The 21,206-nt window shown below is 45.9% G+C and overlaps 1 protein-coding gene and 1 pseudogene across 1 annotated transcript; one reads left to right on the forward strand and one right to left on the reverse strand.

Moving 5' to 3' along the window:
- The first annotated feature begins 4,989 nt into the window (after window positions 1-4,989).
- LOC123814584 lies at window positions 4,990-9,923 on the forward strand (annotated as a pseudogene).
- Window positions 9,924-12,740: 2,817 nt separating this feature from the next.
- Window positions 12,741-18,848, reverse strand: TSPYL2 (TSPY like 2). Its single transcript, XM_045833294.1, has 7 exons — window positions 17,911-18,848; window positions 16,616-16,693; window positions 16,379-16,490; window positions 16,164-16,309; window positions 15,939-16,036; window positions 14,986-15,644; window positions 12,741-13,399 (listed from the first exon to the last, which is right to left on the reverse strand). Exons 1-7 carry the CDS (start codon window positions 18,715-18,717, stop codon window positions 13,260-13,262), a joined length of 2,040 nt encoding a protein of 679 aa, XP_045689250.1. The 5' UTR covers window positions 18,718-18,848; the 3' UTR covers window positions 12,741-13,259.
- Between the last annotated feature and the right edge of the window lie 2,358 nt (window positions 18,849-21,206).

Genomic DNA, 21,206 nt, shown 5'->3' on the forward strand with positions numbered 1-21,206 from the left:
CTGCGTATGGGAGCCTGGATGACATCGAAAGTGACCAAGGCACCCATTTCATGGGACATCAAGTACACAAATGGGCAGATGCCCTCAATATAGATTGGAGAGTCCATCTACCATACAACCCCACTGGAGCCGGCCTCACTGAAAGGTACAATGGCCTCTTGAAAGACACCCTGAAGACAGAGTCTAGTTCATTTCAGGGGTGGACAACTTGCCTGTCTGCCTGAGAACCTTGAATGAACGGCCTTGGGTAGAACAAGCATCTCCTGTCACCATCCTCACTAAACCTTGGGCGGCACCTATCCACCTGCAGTTAAGTACACAGGAGCCTCTGCTACATCCAGGGTTGGGACAACAAAATAACATGCTCTTGCCAGTGCCCTAAGATCTACCCCTAGGGAAATGTACCCTCACCTGGCCCTGGCAGGTGCAGGTACAGTCCCACTGGTGTTCCTTGGTTGCTCCTTGGGGGGGGGGGAGGGACTTGTCATGGGGTTGCAGCTCACACCCATAATGGCCTCTTGGCCCCTTACTCTTATTTGTTACAACCCACAGCAAATCTCAGTTCCTAAGGGAACTTATGTAGCCTCTAGTTTGGCAGGTACGCACACCTCCCTTGGTATTTTGAGCACAGGAAGCCCTTAGCCCAGGGCCAGATAAGGTGTGGTATCAACCAAAGGCCAGGGCATCCACCGGTCAGTGTAACCATATTAATCAAAGACCAAATGTTGTATGTGTATTGCTAGACTGCCAAGATCTACCTTTATCAGTTCCTATGAAACATCTCTCTTATTAGCCCTAGACCCTGTTCTGGAAACTCCTTTTTACAGTGGATCGATAGGCTAGCAGCCATCAGCAACTGTTCTGATTGCTGGGTCTACACTGAATTTCCCAATGCTGCCTTCACCAGCTTACCATGGTGGATATGCCCTGTGAACCAGACACCTTGGGACTGGCTGGAAGGCTGGAAGGCTCCTGACCCCCTCTTCAAGCAGATGCATGAAAAGGTGTTTTCCCTCATGAGGTAACAGGCCAACCACACCAAGCCATGGCTTTTGTACACAGTTTGGGATGGTGTGGGGTGGCTGTCAGCATTACAGGTAGAGGTGCCACAACCCCTGCCCAAATGTATTGGATGTAGAAATACTATTGTAAATGACACTGTTTAGCTCATGGGGTGGATGCCAGCAGTTCTATATAAGAAGATAATGGTAATGACTTCTACAGACCACTGGAGATGGACTACTCGGGAGACACAGGCCCATCCCATCCCATGGGGAGCCCTGTGGACCTGTGGCCAATGTGGTTGGCCTTACCTCCCATTTAATTGGACTGGGCATTGCACCTGGGAAGAACCATACATCCCAAGGTGAGTGTTAAATACTTTTCCATGCATCCCTTGAAATTGGGACTCATTTCAGGCATGCTATCGAGTCAAGTGCTCTGACAGGTGGTTCTACCCCCAGCCATGTTTGTGCCCCCTGTGGGTACTGTTCTAACCCATGAAGCCCTTAAGGCCCTAGAAAATCACACTGCAATAGTCCTCAACCACAGCAGACATGCTATAGCCCTGGTTTCTGATGAGATAACTCAAATGAGGAAAGTTGTGTTGCAGAACAGAATGGCATTAGACTTTCTCAGTGTCACCCAAGGGGGCACCTGTGCCATTCTGCACACCAAGTATTGAGCATACATCAAGATAATTCACAGTGTATCCCAAGCCTCAACTTCCCTAGAAGCCGAAATTAATCATATATTGTCCGTAGCCTCTGATCCCTTTACAACTTGGTGGAATTCTCCAGGTTCCCGGTGGCACTCCCTTCTCCTAGGTCTCTTTGGGTTTTGTCTTGCATTGTTGGTCTTGGGGTGTAGCCTTTGCTGTATCTGTGGCATATTGATGCAGTGTGCCAACATGCTCACCACACAGGTCCCCTGTGAGAAGAATGTAACATGAAGAATGTGAGGTGGAGGAGCAATGTTGGGGTGGAGTGCGGGGTCATGCTGGATATGGCTCTTCCAAACCCCATAATGGAAGGCTGTACAGAAGGCCGCTGGCCAGAAGGAATATGTACTGTTTTGGAAATGGATTATAATCCCCTTTTTATCTCCTTTTGGGAGGGGCTTCTTGTCCTGTGTGACTGCTTCTTGACCTTTTCTCTTTGCACGTACACACTGAGGCAGTGTAGTTTAGAGTCACGCACAACACATGTGCCCCCTTTGTCTGGGACCCCTTACAACAAGTCTTGGACTCATGGAGGTGCGGTCCTGCTTTGCCAATCTGCTGCTGTCGGTACTCCCTGTAATGTGATAAAGGCTATGTCTGCTCTATCCAGTCCTCCTTGTGGTTTTTTTCAGCTTATCCAAACAAGCAGTCGAGATCCCCAGGCTGGACCTCCTGTGTTAGAGATGTATGCAAGGGAATGACCATAATGATGGATCATGGAATCCAAGGTGATTCAAGGGAGGACATAGGAACATGAAAGAAGTAAAGGGTAGTAAAAATGTTCTATCCTAGTGCTGCTGAAGGATTATTGGAGTTGGAGTGCTAGGGGGAATGAACTAGAGGGACAATAGGTACGGGATGGACAGCAGGATGCTGAAACAGATTATGAAGGTGATGCCATCACAGAGACTGGTAAGAAGGGTATGGCTATTGGAGTGCGTGGCTGAGGTGGGGTTGCAAGGCAAAAGCATTGTAGGAGTGTAGATCACAGAAATAAGAGACAAGAAAAGAACACTGGAAGGGTCATCTGCAAAGACATTAAAACTACCAAGAAGTAGGACTGGGCCAGTGTTATAAAGAGTGACAGGAAGCTAGGAGCTAAATTCTTCCAGGAATAAGGCATGACAGGGGTAGGTATGTGTTTGTCTGTACCTGACTATAACACAGATAGGTGGGAGATGGTATGGTCTGATGATCTGAGATTTTTTAAAAAGGTAGTTGATATTTACATAATCCTAAAGTATCCAAAAATTATATATTAATTATAAAGGAAAAGAGTAACTATAGTGGAGAAACCTGGCAGTCACCACTTTAAACAGTCAAAGTGAACAAAACCTTACTGGGACAAGCTGATATCAAGTGCCTCCTAATACAAAGCACTGCTGACACATCTCTTCTGTGGCATTCTTGCCTGAATTCCATAACTTCACTCTAATCACTTGGAAACATCAGACAAACCGAAATTCCATAAAATAACTGGCCAGGGCTCCTCAAAAATATCAGTTATGAAAGACAAAAAAAGACTAAAGGACTGTCCCAGATTGGAATAGCCTAAATGACAACTAAATGCAATGTGGGATATTGAATTCAATCCTAGAAGAGAAATGTGATATTAGTGGAAAAAAAAAACCCTGATGAAATCTGAATAAATTCTGTACTTTCATTAATAGTATTGTACCAGTGTTAATTTCCTAATTTTGATAATTGAATTGTAGTCATATAATTTCTTAATACTTGAGAAATCTGAGCAATAGATATAAATGAATTCTTTGTATTTTTTACAACTTTTTAAAAGTCTAAAATTATTTTTAAATAGAAATTTTAATTCTAAAAGGCAGGTTGTTTAAGATAGAGGGAAAAAATGTCTGAGAAGGTCAATTAGAGTGAGGATAACTATCTCCATCTCCTGGCCTCTTGGTAAGAGGAGTATGAGGGAGCTGATAGGGAGCAAAGTGCTCAGGGGAAAGGCTGAAAGCAGTTGTTCTCAGTATGGGGACAGACAATCATGGGGTGTATGGGGGAATTTTTAAAGATTATTTTATTGTTGTTCAATTACAGTTGTCTGTATTTATCCCCCACACTATGGGGGAATGTTTGATTGCCACAATTGGACATCACTGGTGACATTTAGTGAGCATGGCCCAAGGATGCTCAGCTGCACAAGACAGCTCCACACAGCAAAGAACTGAACCACATTCCATACAACTTTAGAATGTCCCACCAGACAATCATGTAGGTAAAAAACCTGTTCATCATTCATTCATTCAACATTTACTAAGAAAGCCTACTACATGCCAGGCGCTGTTTTACGTAGGGATGCATCAGGCACACACACACACACACACTCACACATCTGCTCTTCAAGAGCTTACAATTGAATGGGAAACTAGACAATAAGAAACATAATAAAAATATGAATTTTATACTCTGTGAGAAATTGAGGGGCACTATGAGAAAAATAGATAACGGTATTGCTAGAGGAGAACTGCAGGTTTAAAAAGGATGGTCAGGGTAGGCTTTATTGAGAAAGTGACATCTGAGTAGAGGCCCAAAGGAAGTAAGGGCATGAGTCTTGTGCCAGAAAAGCATTCTAGGTACAGGTGATGGCTCATTACAAAACCCCGAAGTGGAAGTGTGCCTAATGTGTTCAAGTAGAGCAAAGGAGGCTAGGAAGTGTGGCACAGAGACAGCAAGTGGGGAGAATGGTAGGAGGTAAGATCAGAGAGGTTATGAAGGCCAGATCATAGATTTTAATATATACTGACTTTTCCAGAAATTCAACAACTACATAAATTCAGGGAAGATTGCACTTTATGTATATGTACTTTATGTTTAGAACTTTATGAAGAATTGTTCCTCATCTAGGAAAATTGCATCACTCTACCCATGGTTTCTGAGTCACCAATCAACACACATGTAGCCGTCACCTTCCCGGGTCCAATATAATTTTATGCAAGACCATTTCATTATATCTTTTAGTGGAATTATATCCAAGACTTTACATATCAAAATATGTAGTTTTATTATAAATTACTCTTCTTTTACTTCTCTTTTATATTACAATTAGAACATTATATTGGTTTTGGGGAATTATGTGTATAGACAGATTCTATTATCTTTGTACTTCATTTCAGAAGTGAAGGGGGCATTTCACAATCTACATTGTAAAAACAGGGTGTTGGATCCAATAGGTATGAGAACCACTAAAGAATGGCAGGAAATTAAGAGACTGTTCAGAAGCCAGAGAGAGAATGGAGGGGATTTTGCTGATGGTTGAAGGTGAGTTCCAGAAGGCCTAGTAAAAGGATTTCAAGATGGGGACTGAAGGGCTGTCTGGGGATGTCACTAGGAGACCCCTGGTCTACTTGTGGTGAATAACATGATACAGGGTAAAGGGCCTGATCCACCATTTCATCTAAGTTGCTCCTCACCTGGGGGTCTCTACCTGTTTAACACAGTAGGCTGGGGAACAAAGAGGGTCTCTCCTCAATGAGGCCAGAAGCAGCCCAAGTCCATACTCCAATTCTTACCCACAGAACAGCCCAGAGCCCCAGGCTAAGTTCATAGTTGCTCTCAGGCCAAATTCATTACTATAAACAATGCACCTTCAACCTATTTAGGAATGGAAAAGAGACAGGTAGAAGGAGAAAAAACAATAACAGAGAAAAGCAGAAGTATTCAGAAAGAAAAACCAATGAGGGGGTAGATTCAGAGACAGAGAGAAAACAAAGCCAAACATCAAGAGAGATAATATTCTTTTCACTCATGACCGTGGTTATTTATTGAATATTTTCTAGGGGCTGGGCACTGGGCAAAATGATGTACATGTATTGTCTCAGGTGGAGATTATTAGATCTCTATTTGACATATGAGGAAACTGAGGCCCACATGGATGAAGGAGATGGCTCAAGGTCTCATGGCTAGTTTTAACAGGATCCAGCCTTCTAGGTCTGGGTTGTCTAGTATGCCTCAGAGAGGGAGAGAAATAGAAAGAAAAAGACAGAAAGATGGAGATAGACTGCAAGAGGGAAAGGTGGAGCAGGGACTTACAGACACACATACAGATGATCACGTGAGCTGCATAACCGCATACGTTTTCTAAGGGATGGTGGGGGGAGGCAGAGGGCATGGGCGGTGGGCTCCACAGGGTACTCACCTGGTCTCAGTCTGGGGCCGCAGGGGCGCTAGCCCTCCCTTTGCCACCCGCGCAATCCTCTGCAACCCGCAGACCTAGGGTTGAGAGGCCACCCAGGTAAAAGCTCGCCAAGTCCCCATCCCTCACACACCCGTCCCACCTCTTTCCCCCGAGCCTCCGGATCTCGGTCTTTACAGTCTCTCACCGGACACCTCCTGCCGTTCACGCCACAAGCAAGCAGGTTCCAGGAGCCGAACTGGATCTCAAGAATACCCAGGTGGTCCCTTGCGCTGGCTGGAGCTTGAGCTGAGTCTCTGGCTCCACCGCTACCTACAGCCCGGGGTCTCCCATTGGAGGAGTGCCCTCCTATATTTCCTGGGATTGGCTGAAGATGGAAACACTATTTTTACTTACCCAGGCCCCCCAACCCCAGGCCGGGATCCAAGCGGAAGAAAACTCTGCCTCTTCATGGATCTTTGATTGGCTGACAAGCCAAACCCACCCTTTAATAGGGTTTGATAGGGCAGGAGGACCCGTCATTCCAATTGTGGGGTCTATTCGACCAGGCTTCAGGAGGTTATATGAGAACACCCAGGCGTTGAGCCCAAAGTGGGGTCTGGCACAAGTCACTGAATGATCAGAGATCCTGGGTTTTTGACGTCTTACCCTACAAGTCCCTTTGTGTAAGCCACTGCCCCGCTAAGAGACAGGACTCTGCCCCCAATTTTCTATAGCTCTACCCTCCCTGCAGGAATTTCTGATGGGTTTCTCTAGCTCAAAAAGAGTGTAGTTCCTAATTTTATCCATGGAAAACGAAGGGGTTATAAAGGGGTGCGGCTGGTCACCCACCAGCCCCTACTACTTAACTAACTCATTGGTAAAGCGACAACCTCACTAGAAGCCTCAGTTTAACTATCTGTGAAATGGAAAAACAATTAAAAAAAACTCACTGGACACTATCATTGTGAAGATTAACTGAGAGAACATAGATTGATTGCCCAGAACATTAATAATTAAGGTCTCCCATCCCAATGCTTGCATTTCTCATTGTTTCAGACTGAGGAAACTGTGGCCCAGAGAGGCTTTTCTCAAGCCAATCATTTTGGCTTATACAGCAGTTACACAGCAGTAAGACCCAAAATAAAACCCAGTTTTCTGTCCTCCAAACGACAGCTGTTTAAGAAAGGAGAGACAGGAAGGACCTTCTTGTTACCCGAGATTCTTAATTTGTGTTCACAGACCTCCAACTTAGTCTGGGGACAGGTTTTGGAGGGGTCCATGAATTGCATAGGAAAAAGAATTACATCTTTATTTTTCACTCTCCTCTGGTTGAGATTTAGCATTTTTTCAGTAAAGAATGTAACTGACCACAGTAGTAGTACATGTGACTCTGTTACCAATAGAAATCACAGGGATATTTCATATCATATTATAGATGTTGTAGATCCCTTGAAATATCATGTAATCTCATCTCTATTTTAAAATGATGATAGTCATTAGACCCTTCATTGTATCTTATGATTTAATGAATTAATGAGGAGCACATATATTACTATAGCACATGCTTGCTTTTTCCATATTTTAATAACAAAATTTCAATATAATCACTTGCGTTTGTAACCTAAAGTATTTTATTTTATGCATTTAAAAGATATTTTATGCATTGTTTCCTGAGGAAAGGTCTATGGGCTCCATGAGATCATCAAACATGTCTGCAGCATAAAAAGTGTTAGGAATATTTTCTTACACAGAGAGAGAATTGGTGGTTACCAGGGTGGGGGGAGGGGTGGAAGACTGGATTTCTGAAAGATGGGAAAGGGGCTGGGTGAATGGGTGGAAAAGGTGAAGGAACTCAGAAGGTCAAATTGCTTGTTACAGAACAGTCACACGAATGTAAAGTACAGTGTAGGGAATATAGTTAAGAATATTGTAATAACTATGTATGATGTCAGATGGGTACAAGATTTATCAGGGTGATCACTTAGTTATAATGTCCAAACACTGGGTTATACACCTGAAATTAATATAATAGTGTATGTCAAATATGATTGAAAAATAAAAAATTATTTGAAAAAAGTAAAAAAATACAATCAAGGTTAAAAAAGATACTTGTCTTAAACTCTGGGCTCTGGGAGAACAAAGACCTGGTCTGTCATGTTTCTTTGTTATATCCTTATCACCCAGTTCAGTATCAGGCTCACAGTAGATGCTCAATAAATGTTTACCGTATGAATAATAAGATTCCTCCCTAACCATCCTACACACCCCCAACTGAAAGAGCCAGTGCTCCTTGTGGTGGCCCTTGTGGTGACCTAAGAAAAAGAGATATTCATGAATCTAGTTTTCATTCAATTTTGCCAATCTTTGGTTCACAGAAGTGAGTGGCATTTTAAAGGTCTGGCCCCAGGAGATCCTGGGAACTTCAGCCCCAGGAGCAGGGCCCTCTGCTGCAGGGGAATGGGGTGAGCTGTGAAAGACACAAAGGCAATTAGCTTCAACATGGGAACAGGCCCTGGGGTGTGTTGCGTTTACAACCCCTCCTTCTTCTCCTGGTCTTCCTCCTACTTTCTGTTCAGGGTCCCAGCAAATGGGGCCTGTCTTCTCTGGTCTTCAGCAAAGACTGTATTTTGGAGTTAGATGTGACCTTAAAGACCTTCTAGAACAGACTATTCCTTTTGGAGGCCCAGACTGGGCAGAACCTGAAGCCACACAATACTCTGAGGTGTGAGGACACAGGGAACAAGATATCACTCTAGGCAAAGAACATCTTCTCCCATACCTCAGGCAGGACATGAGCAGCCTAGCTAAGTATTGTATATTAGGATCCCGTACTTAGTTCTGAACAGTGTCCCTGAAGCCAGAGGCCCTCTCTGACAGGGTGGGTGAAGAGGAGCCTCAAATGGAGGATGAAGAGCTGGGGATTTGATTAGGAAGACTGAGAGGAACCAGGGAAGAGCGTGATGAAGACCAAGCTTCAGGAATCTACTTTAAGGCTGGATTCCATCTTGGGAATTTAGGCAGGTTGCTTCTCCTGGACTGATTCCCAAGCATGATTAGCCTAAGTTTTCAGATGGGAAAATTGAGGCCCTCTAGAAGGGGCCAGGGAGTCATGTTGTGAGGCACAGCAGATTGAGGCAAGGATACCGAGTCTGTCTGTCTCTCACACTGGCTGGCATCCTCTTGCCAGGATGACCTCTTCCCAGCCCACTTCAGGCCTTTGTCCCTGCTGCTCTGTCCTTCCTTACACTTCACCACGTGCTCATTGGGACTGGCTCCAGATATTGCACATAGTAGTCTCTTCCCTATGCACAGGATGCCTTGGCTCAGGTTCCTGCATTCTCAGCTCTGGCCCTGAGGCCAGATGTTCCCATTTCTGGGCCACAGTCTCCTCTACCCACTTCTGACAGTGCAGTCCCAGGTCACAACAAGAGGCATCCAAACCTCCACGCTCTTCCCAAAACATTTATCAGAATCATGGTGTATGTCCAAGATCTGGTATTCCAACCATTTCAGAGAGGAGGCCCAGAGAGGAAGGAGCTTTGACAAAGAATCCACAGACACCTTGTAGTCATCCCTGACTTCTCGCAATCCTTCTTTTTCCATATCTAAAGCCTGTCAGCTTCTACTGCTCCTGTTCCTGCTTGTGCACTCATCTCGTGGTAGCTGAGGAGACTTTCCCACTTGCCAAGGCTGATGAAAAGCCCAAGGGAGTCAAGACTGGGAATAACTATCATATTAATTTGAAGGTGGTGGGGTACAATGGTTCTGTGGTGCAGTTTAAGATTGAGGCATAAACCACATAGTAAACTAATGAAAGGCTATTGTGAACTACAGGGTTTGTCAATGAGGCAGATCAGATTCCAATTTGACAGGCAGCCAATCAATGAAACAGACACACCTGCACAATTGGAAATGGAGTATGAAAATAAAATTGATGCATTCTGGCAGCAGCAGACAGGAGGTAGCTACCAAAAAGAGAACCCGCTACTTTACTCCAGAACTTTGTTCCTCCAGACCAAGAAGGCATTCTTAATTAGAAAACCACAATTTTGTTTCACCGCATCCTGACTACAGCATACTTTTCTCTATTCTTTTGCTTTCCCCTTCCCCATTCCTTTCTTGTACATAAAGTAACTGATGTGTATGTGCAAGAATTTGCATTTTTAATTACAACAAATGGCCAATGGTATATTGTTTATTTTTCACATTTTTAATCAGTTTATCTATTCACACAAAAGTTTAATTTCCTTTGAGGGCTAGAAAACCAATTGTATGTTTTGATCAACATCAAATGGAGATGGGACGGGGATAAATACTAGTTCAGTGAAAATACCCACTTTCTCCATTAGTGGAATGCACATTCAGCCCTTATCTTTATATTCCAGCAAGTTATTTTGCTCTCCCTGTTTTTAACAAAAAAGAACAACATAAGCCCTTGCTGGTGTGGCTCAGTGGATTGAGTGCAGGCCTGTGAACCAAAAGGTCACAGGTTCAATTCCCAGTCAGGGCACATGCCTGAGTTGAGGCCCAGGTCCCCAGTTGGGGGTGCACGAGAGGCAACCACATATTGATGTTTCTCTCCCTCTTTTTCTCCCTCCCTCCCCCGCTGTCTAAAAATAAGTAAATAAAATCTTCAAAGAAAAAAGAAAAACATAAAATTCTTGCATGCTTTGTTCAATTGGAGAGTTTTAATGTTTTTTTTTTATCTATCATTGTAAAACCAAGGAAAAATTTATAATATTTTGTACATAACTGTCACATGTAGGGCAATCTATCTTTAAGTAGGAATACATTACTCTAAAAGAAATGAATCCTAGACAGTTTTCCCTTTATCTCCAGTGCCTTGTTGTTTAATAAACATCTTGTTTAAGATGGAAAAAATAAAGCCCGTCAATTCCAGTATCTTAAAAGCTCTCATAGAACAGACACATTTCTAGTGTGGAACAATTCTAATTCATTTCTGTAAATACTTTGCCCTTGAGGAGATGAAGAACATAACTCTCCACTGCCTAAGCATGAGCTACACTTAGTACACAGGTGGCAAATGCAAGGCCCGCGGGCCGAGTCCAGCTCTCCCCCTTGTTTTATCCACCGGGCACCTTGTTTCTACCTGGTGACAGTGCCAAGCTCTTGCTTAACTGTTAAGGAGTAGTTACATTTATACTGTCCTAAAATTACGTTCGGCCCTTTGACGGCAACCACAAGGCTGATGTGGCCCCCCGTGAAAATGAATTTGACACCGTTGACTTAGTGGCTTCCTTCCAAAATTTGATAGGAGGCAGAGGAGTAATTTTACAGTAGAGAAACCTGACATACATGCCCTCAGCCAGGAGAGCAAGGTTAATATTAACACTGATAAAGTATATTGATAGCTATGCCTTAACTATGTGAATGCAATGGGAATAGGATTGTATTTCTGTGGTCTTCCTTCCTCAACCCATAACCCCACTCTAATCATGAGAAAAACATCACACAAATCCCAATTGAGGAAAATTCTACAAAATACCTGACCAGTACTCCTCAAATGTTGATGACTCCAGGTCATCATAAACAAAGAAAATCTGAGAAACTCTCACAGCCAAGAGGAGCCTAGGAAGACATGATGACTAAATATAATGTGGTATCCTGGATGGCACCCTGGAATAGACAAAGGAAATTAAGTGAAAACTAATAAAGTATGAATAAAGTATGGACTTTAGTTAACTGTACAGTATTAACACGGATTCACTAATTGTGACAGATGTACCATACTAATGAAAGATGTTAATACTAGGGGAAACTGTCTGTGAAGTATATGGGGACTCTCTATTATCTTTGCAATAATGCTATATATTAAAAACTTCTAAAATTAAGGAAAAAATTAAAAAGCCTCCTATATACACCCCATCATGCCACTCTCAACCTGAGGTGGAGCTTTGCTCACTCTCTTCCTCCAATCCTTTCTTCTGGCAGCCAGCAGAGGGCATTCTCTAAAACACAAATCTGAATCCCCCCCAGCAAAGTAAGGGCATTGGATGGGGAGTTCTGTAGGTATATTGCAGAAGACCAACCCAGATGGCTACATAAGTTGTCATTACGATCCAGAAAGAATCTGGGAGGTATTTCTGGTGTCCCTTGAAATAAAGTTACTGTATCCAATATTTAAAACATCTCAGCCTTTCCCAGGTCTCCCAGATAACGTCTGCCTTTCAGAATCCCAACTCCCGATCCCCACCCCCGCTTCACACAGCTACACAGTAATTTCCCTTTGCTTTGCCCTTATCTCTATGCAAACTCCTCTGCCTGACCCATCTTTTCTTGTCTTCTCTCCCAGGCCCAGCTCCAGGGACCCAGAACCCCTGCCCTAAGAGGAGAGAGCACTCTTGCAATACTAGATCGTGATGTCCCAACTGATATTTTTTCCTGCTACATGCGAATGAGAAAAATGGATTCCTCTGGCTCCCCCCTCCACCACCCAGCTCACACTAGGTCTGAGGAAAGGTTTGACGCACGATAAATTAAAAGATGAATCACTGAATAAATGGATGTTACAAAGCACGAAGCGTCTCTGTGCGCCTGCGCGAGAGAAGGCGTGGGAAGCTGTTTGCTACCTGGCTGAGTCTACTGCGGGGGCCCAACGGGAGAGGGAGGGGCTTCCTCAACCTCGCCCTGCCATTGGCCAGAATGGTCCGCAATGGCCTGACGCCACACCTCTGCGGCCCTGCGGAGCACGACTCCAGCCAGCCAAATCCATCCCCAACTGACTCTTTATCAACTACCATCTTGCAGGCTAGTGCTTTGAAGAGCGGGGTACCTGAGGGCTTGTAGCAAGGGAGACGGGCTGCTGGGGACAGCGCACTGGGCAGAACAAAAGACTCAAAGCAGCACTTTGAATTTGCTCTGAATTTTATTGGGATTACCAGGGTTCACAGGGAATGAGGCAGGGCTTCTGGGGGAGTGGGATAGGAACACCGCAATGGCAAAGCGGCCTTGCATAGACACCGATGCGGGCTAGCGGGCATAGCGGGAAAAGGTGAGGGAAAGAGACTTGGGACAACAGGGTGGCAGCAGAGCCCCCAAGGCCACAGCAGCCTGCCCCACTTCAAGATCAAGGGTGTCCACTCCATACAGCACGAGGAGGGGAACAGAGGGGCCCTGACCAAGGCATCACAATAAATACATAGCAGCACACAGAAGCCTGCGAGGGAGGGCCAAAGGAAAGGGGAAATCCCCCTCCCCCTGCTCCCCAAAAGAACTCTGCAATTACTAAACCATAAAAATAAACTTCAAACCCGTGTACGAAGTTGGTCACCCCCCAGAAGTGCAATGTGGGGCTTCAAGGCCCTAGCTGAAGGGGAGGACAAATGGGAGAGAGGGAGAGGAATACAGAGGTAGCCCCTACAATGGCAAGGGTGGGATGTTTGTTTATCCGATTTTGCCTCTCTTCACGGGGTCCACCCAAGCATTTTGGACCTGAAGGACTTCCTCCATGTCAGAGTCTTCCCACTCTTCTTTGATTCCTTCCTCCTCCTCACTTTCTCCCTCGTCATGGCTGTCCTCACCTCCTGGCAGCACAGGGCAGAGAGGGGGGACCAGAAAATGTAAGAGAGTGGTTAGATGGGCTATTGGTGGGGAAGGATCATTCCCCAAGCACCTCTGCTTGGAACAAGCAACCATGGATAGGTGGGGGGCGCAGGGAGAATAGGGTGAGTTCTTTGCCTCTATCCAAACAAAGTTCATACATCTCTTAAAGTAGCCTTTTCTCCCACTGTATGCATCAAATGTGTCTTTTCCTGAGCTGTGAACTCAGCTGAATAAACCTATTCATGTGGAGTCAGCTCCTTCTCCACAGTGTGATGGAAACAGGCCCCAGTCTGTCTTCAGCCCAATTCCCCACCCCCACTCCCACTCCCACCCTAGGGCTAGGCAGCTAACTCTGCCTCTCCTCCAACAGAAGTGTCATCTGGTGGGAGGGTATGGGGCCAGCAATTCCCTCAATTTCCCCAGTCAACCTGAAAATGTCTAGATTGGGTCTACTCACTCATTCAATGCCTCCTTCCTCAGTCCCCTGCCCCTGCCCTCAATGGAAGTTTTTGACTGCATGGTCAAAACCCACAGGAGTGGTTGTTCTTCCCCCAGAGGCCCACCTTACGTCCGACAAGCCCTTCCAACTCTGTGCTTCTCCCTGCATCCCATCAATCTCACCATGGTGCCATTCCCCATCCCAGGAAATGGCACCTCCTTTCGCCAGTCATCCAGGCCAGAACCAAACCTGAGAGTCACCTTAAATACCATCTTTTCCTTCAAACATAGCACTTCCCAAAACACATTTTCTGGTGAGCAGTAGCTTCTGTGGTCAAAAAGCTTAAAAAATACTGGGCTCCACAAAGTTTAAATAGGTTTCTTACAGTGGGACTACTCAGAGCCTTTAAGGTGCTAATGTACAGGTGACTACATGAAGATATTACTATATGTAGTATTTTCCCAACATATTTGATCACTAAACCTTTTTGTGTAAAGCAACTTTCAGAACTGGTGAAGGGTTCTCAGAAGACAATTTGAGAAACTGTGCCCAACATACCACACATTTTCACCCTTCCACGTTCATGTGATCCCCCCTTCCACCAAGAATGCCCCATAATACTCCTTAAGACGAATGCAGCCTCCAATTCAAATGCCACTTCCTTTCTCTAGTTTTCCCCTTCCTCGTTAAGGTAGAATTAACTGTTCCCTCCTCTGGGCTCACAAAGCATAATGTCCATTTCAGCCTCAGCTCCCCAAACAGAACTGGGATTTGCCAGAAGGCCAGGGTTGGGTACAAAGTGTACTGAATTGCAATGTGTTTGCTACTTTCCATGCACCCACCCCCGCCCCCATATGTGAACCAGTCCTGTTTTTGACCTACACTCTCCTATCTCTTCCTTCTTCTTTGTCTTTTGCTGTTACCCATCACCTACAAATGAAATGTTTCTTTGATCTTGTTACATTTGTGAGTTAAATGTTCTCTGGTCTTTGTTTTAAAAGTTGTACAGAATGCTTTTTCATTTTCTCCACAAGGGCAGATTGTGCTCATGTCTTGATTCCCTGACACTGGCCAGCTTTTCTCTGAGAAAAGACAAAGGAGGGAAGACAAGAGAGGGATCTAGCTCACCTTCCCCACTACCCTCCTCTTCTTCCTCCATTGATGATTCTTCTTCGAAGAAGGTCTCTACCTCATTATCATATTCATACAGGTAGCTGCTGTTAACTTGATCCTTCTCAGACTCTTCAGTGTCATTCCCATAATCATAAATGTCTCTGTCGTCATCATCACTGCCTTCATTGTCACCTTCATTGCCGTCATCATCACTGCCTTCACTGTCACCTTCATTGCCATCATTATCTTCATCATCACTGGCCTCGTTGTCTCCATCATTGTCACTATCACTGCTGCCCAGGTTGTTGCTGTAGCTGCCACCCTGTGGGTTCTCATCATCACCGTCAGTGTTCTCATTGTTATCATCAGGATTTTTGTAATCAATGGCAATCTCATTGTTGTCAGTGGTCTCACTGTGGTCTGGGATCTCGCTGTCACAGAGGCTCTCGCTATCACAGAGGCTCTCGTTGATGTCAGTTATCTCGTTGTCAGTGGTCTCGAAGCAGTCAGTGGTCTCCATGAAGTCAGATATCTTGATGTCGTGAATGGTCTCATTGTCAGTGATAACATCACTGTCTGAGGTCTCACCAATAATATCTTCCATTACTTGATAGTCATCAAAGTCTTCCATGATCACCACCTCATACTTGTTCCTCTTTTTACTGTGGGAAAGCCTGGGGTTGAATAGAAGTTTGGTGAGAGATGTTGTACCCAAAACAGACTACTGAAAGGTGGTAAGTAAATGGGGAGGCAGTAGGCTACAAGGGATCCCAGGGATGAAACTAGGGTGGGAAGAGTCCCATTTCTGCCCCTGACTGTGTAATTTCAGGCCAATCACACCCCATTTCTGGGCATCATTTTCCACTTGTAAAACATATTGGACTGAGTTATCTCCAAGGTCCCTTTTGGCTTAATAAATCCTATGCGACACTAACAAATCACCTCTCAGCCTCCAACCTCCCCATCACCTTTCTTTCTTTTCTTGCTTCTTTCTTTTGGCCCTGTAGCCACCTTCACCCATCATGTAGTAGCGCAGAGGGTTAACCCACAGGTCATTCTTGATAATCTGTTGGAAGAGAAGGGGGAAGGGAAAACAGAACTATAAGTACAAGCCCCAGAACCTACTCCCAATTCCCCAGGCACCCAGAGGCAAGCCTAGCAAGTCCTTCTCTGGTACTACCAGGAGGGCCCACCTCAGCAATCCTGTCGGCCTCTGGGAGGCTGTGATTTGAGAACCAGCTGAAGAAGCTGTGCTTGGTGTCCTGGTTCCTGTGCTTGTGGGCCTGGGGTTCCTGGCCCCGGTGCCAACGGATTGGGGTAGAGTGAGACACCAGCCGGCCTAGAGGAAAAGGTTATGGAGAGGGGACTGGCCAAGTGTACATGGATTTGCCCTGGGAGTGCCTCTTACCCGATCGGTTGCACTGGAACTCCTTGACAATCACCATGTTTGTGAAATAGGGGTTTGTCTGGAAGTACAGCTTCATTTTGTAGCCCATGGAGATATGTCTGAGATCCTGTACCTGCTCAGGGTGGAGGGTAATGATGGAATCCTCACCTTACCACACCCCCCCCCAATCCTCCCTCACCTCCAAGGACCAGATTCCTTGTCCAGTCTTAGTAAAAAAGAAAATCTCTTTGGCCTGACCTGCAGATTGGTCAAGTAGCGGAAAATGTCTTCATCACGTTGGTTGATCAAGATTGAAATTTTGGGGTGGTTGAGGAACTGAGGGAGGGAGCAGTTTAGGTCAAGGAGTGACTGTTCATTGAGAGAAGGAGGGAGGGAAGGCCAGGCAGAGCGGGTCAGGCAGGGCAAAACAAGAGAAGCTGGAGCAGAATTCCTTCTGTGTTCATTTGATATGTGTTAGGCAAATGCATCATGGGACCTGACCTGTACTTTTATTTCCATGATGCTATATGGTGAGAGTCTGTGTTTATGCTGTCAAACCTCTGCATCAGGTGGCTCTGCCACAGTTCTTGTTTGTTGTGTGTGGGTGCTGAGGATCTATGTCCATGTGATGTGTCTCTGGATGCCAAGGGCTTGTTGTGCTCACAAGACACTGTATGTCTGGAGGCTGAAGGTCCATGTCCAAGTAAAGCTATATCTGGTTGTTGAGGGACTATAGTCACATAATATATATTTGGGTGTTATGGGTCTTTGACCACATATTATGTGTCTGGATCTGAGGGTTTATGTCCAAATGACACTAGGTACTGAGGGTCTGTGATCATGTATACTTTGCATGAGGATGCCAAGGATCTGTATCTATGTAATTCTGATAGGATGTTAAACCTATGTGTTCCTAACATGTTGCATGTCTGTATGTATCCTTGAGATGAGCTGAGTAGTGACTGGGATTTTCTTACTCTCCCCTTTCCTTCATTTAACTTCTTGATCTCCATTCCTAGGTACTCCTCTGACCCTTCAGGGGCTCCAGCAACTTTCTAGCCCCCTTTTCTCCAGCCAGGGTTGGGGTATCCCTAGTATCTAGGTAGATACCTAGGGTTTGCAGAGCCATGTGTGAGTTAAGCACCCATTCTGGGCAATTTCTCTGCTATGGTGCCCTTCCCCTCCCTCTTCACTGTCTCTGAGTCAGTTTATCTTCTGCATGCCCCTCCCCCATCCTTTCATCATCTTTGGTCCAATTTTTCTGCTGTATGCCCCTCTACTACCCTCCCCCCTTCACTGTCAATGATGCATCTTTAAACATTATATTCCTCTTTCTGATCCATAGTCCAGTTTTTATGTTGTGTCCCTCCCCCTTCACCATCTCTAGTCCAGTTTTTCTGATGTTTTTCCCCCCTCCTTCCATCCCTCCTCCACCAAACCTAGTCATTCTTTCAATAGGGGTCAGCCCCCACACTTTTCACTCTGTCCCTGTTCCCACATCCCCCCCTTTCTGTCATGGGCTCCTGACCCATGAGTATAGATGACAAGGATACTGCTTTGACCCAGAAGCCTGGGATATGCTGGATGATAAGGTCTCTGCGTTCCAGGAAGGGTCTCCGCATCTGAATGAACTTGCGCTTGAGACGGAGGAAGGCCTTGCCTGCCTTGATGTTTACTGCCTCCAGGTCCAGCTGAATGTTTTCCAGTGCCTGCAGGATGTACTCTATCTTCTCGGCATTTATCTCTTCGCTTTCCTTCTTCACCTTCCTGTGCTTCCTCTTCCTCCTCCTCCTCTTCCTCACACTTTCCTTTTCATTCTCCTCATCGTCTTCCACTATGATGATGGTCTCTTCCTTTCCCTGTAGATCGGCTAACATCTGGTACCCCCGCCCCCCTATGCTACAGGTTTCTAGGGCCTTTTCTCCATCAAAGCTGCCGGGCTCCGAAACCTGAATGTCGATTTCCAGGCTTCCCCCAGAAACCTCCGAAGGAGAGAGTGTTTCTAAGCTCTCCGTGGGAGGGGGCGCCCCCCCATACCCAGACTCGATCTCAGGATCCCAGCAGGAACACCCAGTACCCAGGGTGAAGTATGCGCGAACTCCCCCCTCCTCCAGAATGACATAGGGCGGCGGCGGGGGAAGAGTGGGGCCCAGTCCCACCCCCCTCATGTCAGCCAGCACCTGTGCCGCCTCAGTTTCCTCCCGGAGCCTCGGGCGCTGCTCGGGTGGAGGCAGGGGCAGTCGCAGGAGTGGTGGCGGTGGCGGCGGCGGCGGCGGCGGCGGCGGCACGTCGTCCTGAGGGGGCTCTGAGCTGCTCAGGCGGCGGGCCTTGGCCGGAGGCCCCTCATCCGGGCGGTCCATAGTGACCGCTCTCACACCGCAAGAGGAACCGCACTCGCCACTTCTCTCAGCCAGGTCGCTGCTGCCAGTCACACCTGAAGCGGAGCCACCGTGCCTCACGCGACTAGCTCAGCTCACAGCCTCGCTCTGGCGTCCCCTCCCACAGCGCCTGCCCAATTCCCTCCGCGCCAAGGGCCCAGGCCCCGCCCCTCCCTGACGTCAGGGACCCGTATGCCTCGCCATTGGCTGTTGGCCGCAGAGGCGGCACTCACGCTCCCCAGACTTCTGCTCGCTCTCCCGCAACCTGCTAGCTGACACCCCACCTCATCACTTTCCCATTGGCTCTCCTTGGCCCGCCAATCATCGGGCTGACTCCCGGCCCCCCCCCCGCCCCCAGCGACCAGAGGGAAACTGCTGGGCAATTGGCTGTGAGAAAAGCTAAGGGGAAGAAGCTCTTCTTCCTCACCTTTCAACGTTTCATCCAATGGGAAAAGTACCAGTGGTTCTTTTTTCTTTCTTTCTTTTTTTTTTTTATTGAATTAGAGGGTAGAGGGAGGATAAATGGGGATGGAAGGAGACTTGGCTTGGGGTGGTGAACACACAATACAATATACAGATAATGTATTATAGAGTTGTACCCCTGAAACCTATATAGTTTTATTAACCAATGTTGCCAGTGGTTCTTAGGACCAAAAAAACCCCAAACAAACAAACAAACAAAAAAAAAAACAAACGCAGGAGCTGAGCACGACGTGTTCAAATCAAATTGGAGAGCTTAGCTGTCGTTCATCCCCCCTCCCCTCCCCTCCCCTCCTTTCCATTTCCCTTAGGCAACTACGCACTTTAAAAATCTATCCCCGCCCCTGTCCCAGTCCCCAGCTTTTTGTCCCTCCAGCAAACTGATGAGGCTCCTGGGGGCTTAGGATGTTTTAAATGAGCCTGGACTTAGGACCTTTGGTTTGGGGTCAGGTTTTGACGTGGCATTTTCCATCTCTGCAAAATGGCTCTAGAAATAATAATCACGCAAAAAAAAAAAAGTAGCTCCCTATGCGTCATTAAAATGGTGTGATTCAGTTCATATACTAGATTTTTCTAGGACTTTCTGTCTTCATCTACTCAATATTTCTTCCCCTCCTTTCTCCTTTCCCTGTCCCCAGTCTACTGTTCTTAACTGTATTTCAAAAATTATTTTGGCCAGATGGACAGTCTCGGTGGCCATGGTGGTGGGGTTCTGGCTTGGGGCGGGATTCAAATCATGGGTGTCTTCCTTACTTTATAACTCACACTCTCTCTGAGCTTCAGTTTCACCTCCTCTAGATGAAGCATTCTTAAAGAGAAGTGTAGGAAAACTGCCCATTGTAGCCCTGTTGTAGCAGAGAACTGGGGGCAACCTAGAGACCCATCACCAGGGGAATGGATAAGGAAAATGTGATATATGTGTATAAGATGGACCACTAGAATGAATTAAATCTATGTACGGCAACATGGCTGGATCTCTCAAAAACAGAATGTTGAGTGAAAAAAGAAACAGAACAAGATTTATAGTACAATACTGTTTATGTAAATTAAAACACATAACAATACCATATATTTTTCACAGATACACATATATGTAAATAAACACATGAATGGTAGATTGGAAGGATGTATGTTAAATACAGGAGAGTAGGTGCCTGTGTTGGAGGGGGGAATGGGATCAGGAATGGGTGATGAAGGGGACAAAACACAACAAAATAATGAATAAAAGGGCTTCACATGGATCAGTGATGATACAGTGTGCCAAGAACTGAGGAGTATGGTCAACTCAATTCTGTGCACCTCTGAGAGAATAAGTAAATAAATAATAAAGTAATCGAGTGTCCAGGCAACAGGCTGGCTGGGTAGACTCCCAGGCGTGGGTTCCCTCCTCCTGTGACATCCCTCCCTCTGAATTTAGCCAAAGTTTACCAAAGTCCCAGCTGTATCAAGTAGATCCTTCAGAAGATCTCCCATCCCTGACTGCGCAGTTCCTCTAGAAGCCATTACTTTGTCGGGGGCATTTCCTGTCTATCAGTTCTCCCCAAGTTGGATCCCTAATTCCCAATCCCCATTGTCTATGGTGGTCCAGTTTCAGGAACACGTTGTTTGTGTTTTGGAAAGGAGATTGATTCAGGAGTTTAAAGTGGTACCTGGGGGCTCCAGGCTTTGGGAAGAGATGGGGTTCTCAAGTATTCTATCTGCCATGTTCAGAGTCTGGACCAAGGGAGGAAGACATGATGAGATGGGAGTCTCCCTCTTGCTACATACATGCATACGGTTTTCAAGTTCCATCTCTCCAACCACTCTCCTTCCACTGCAGGCACATACTATAGTTTGTCTCCTCTCAATTAGGTGCATACATGTATGTGTGTGCATGCCATATGTCTCCACATACAGGCATTTACTCACATGTGTGTACCAAGCAGGGGTGCCTCCCCACACAAAGTCACGCAGACACACTGTCACACTCGATCATACCTCTCCACATGTGG

The sequence above is a fragment of the Phyllostomus hastatus genome, unplaced genomic scaffold, assembly GCF_019186645.2.
Source record: "Phyllostomus hastatus isolate PE091 unplaced genomic scaffold, TTU_PhHast_1.1 phas_contig_10, whole genome shotgun sequence".
In the NCBI taxonomy this organism is placed as follows: Eukaryota; Metazoa; Chordata; class Mammalia; order Chiroptera; family Phyllostomidae; genus Phyllostomus; species Phyllostomus hastatus.

What these genes read in the sequence shown, in the direction of transcription:
- TSPYL2 (XM_045833294.1), bottom strand. Translation starts at nt 18,717, where the DNA reads ATGGACCGCCCGGATGAGGGGCCTCCGGCCAAGGCCCGCCGCCTGAGC. An exon ending in GTTCCAGTGCAACCGATCGG is followed by an intron (nt 16,310 to 16,378) that starts GTAAGAGGCACT and finishes CTTTTCCTCTAG; the next exon opens with GCCGGCTGGTGTCTCACTCT. An exon ending in AAGCAAGAAAAGAAAGAAAG is followed by an intron (nt 15,645 to 15,938) that starts GTGATGGGGAGG and finishes ATTCAACCCCAG; the next exon opens with GCTTTCCCACAGTAAAAAGA.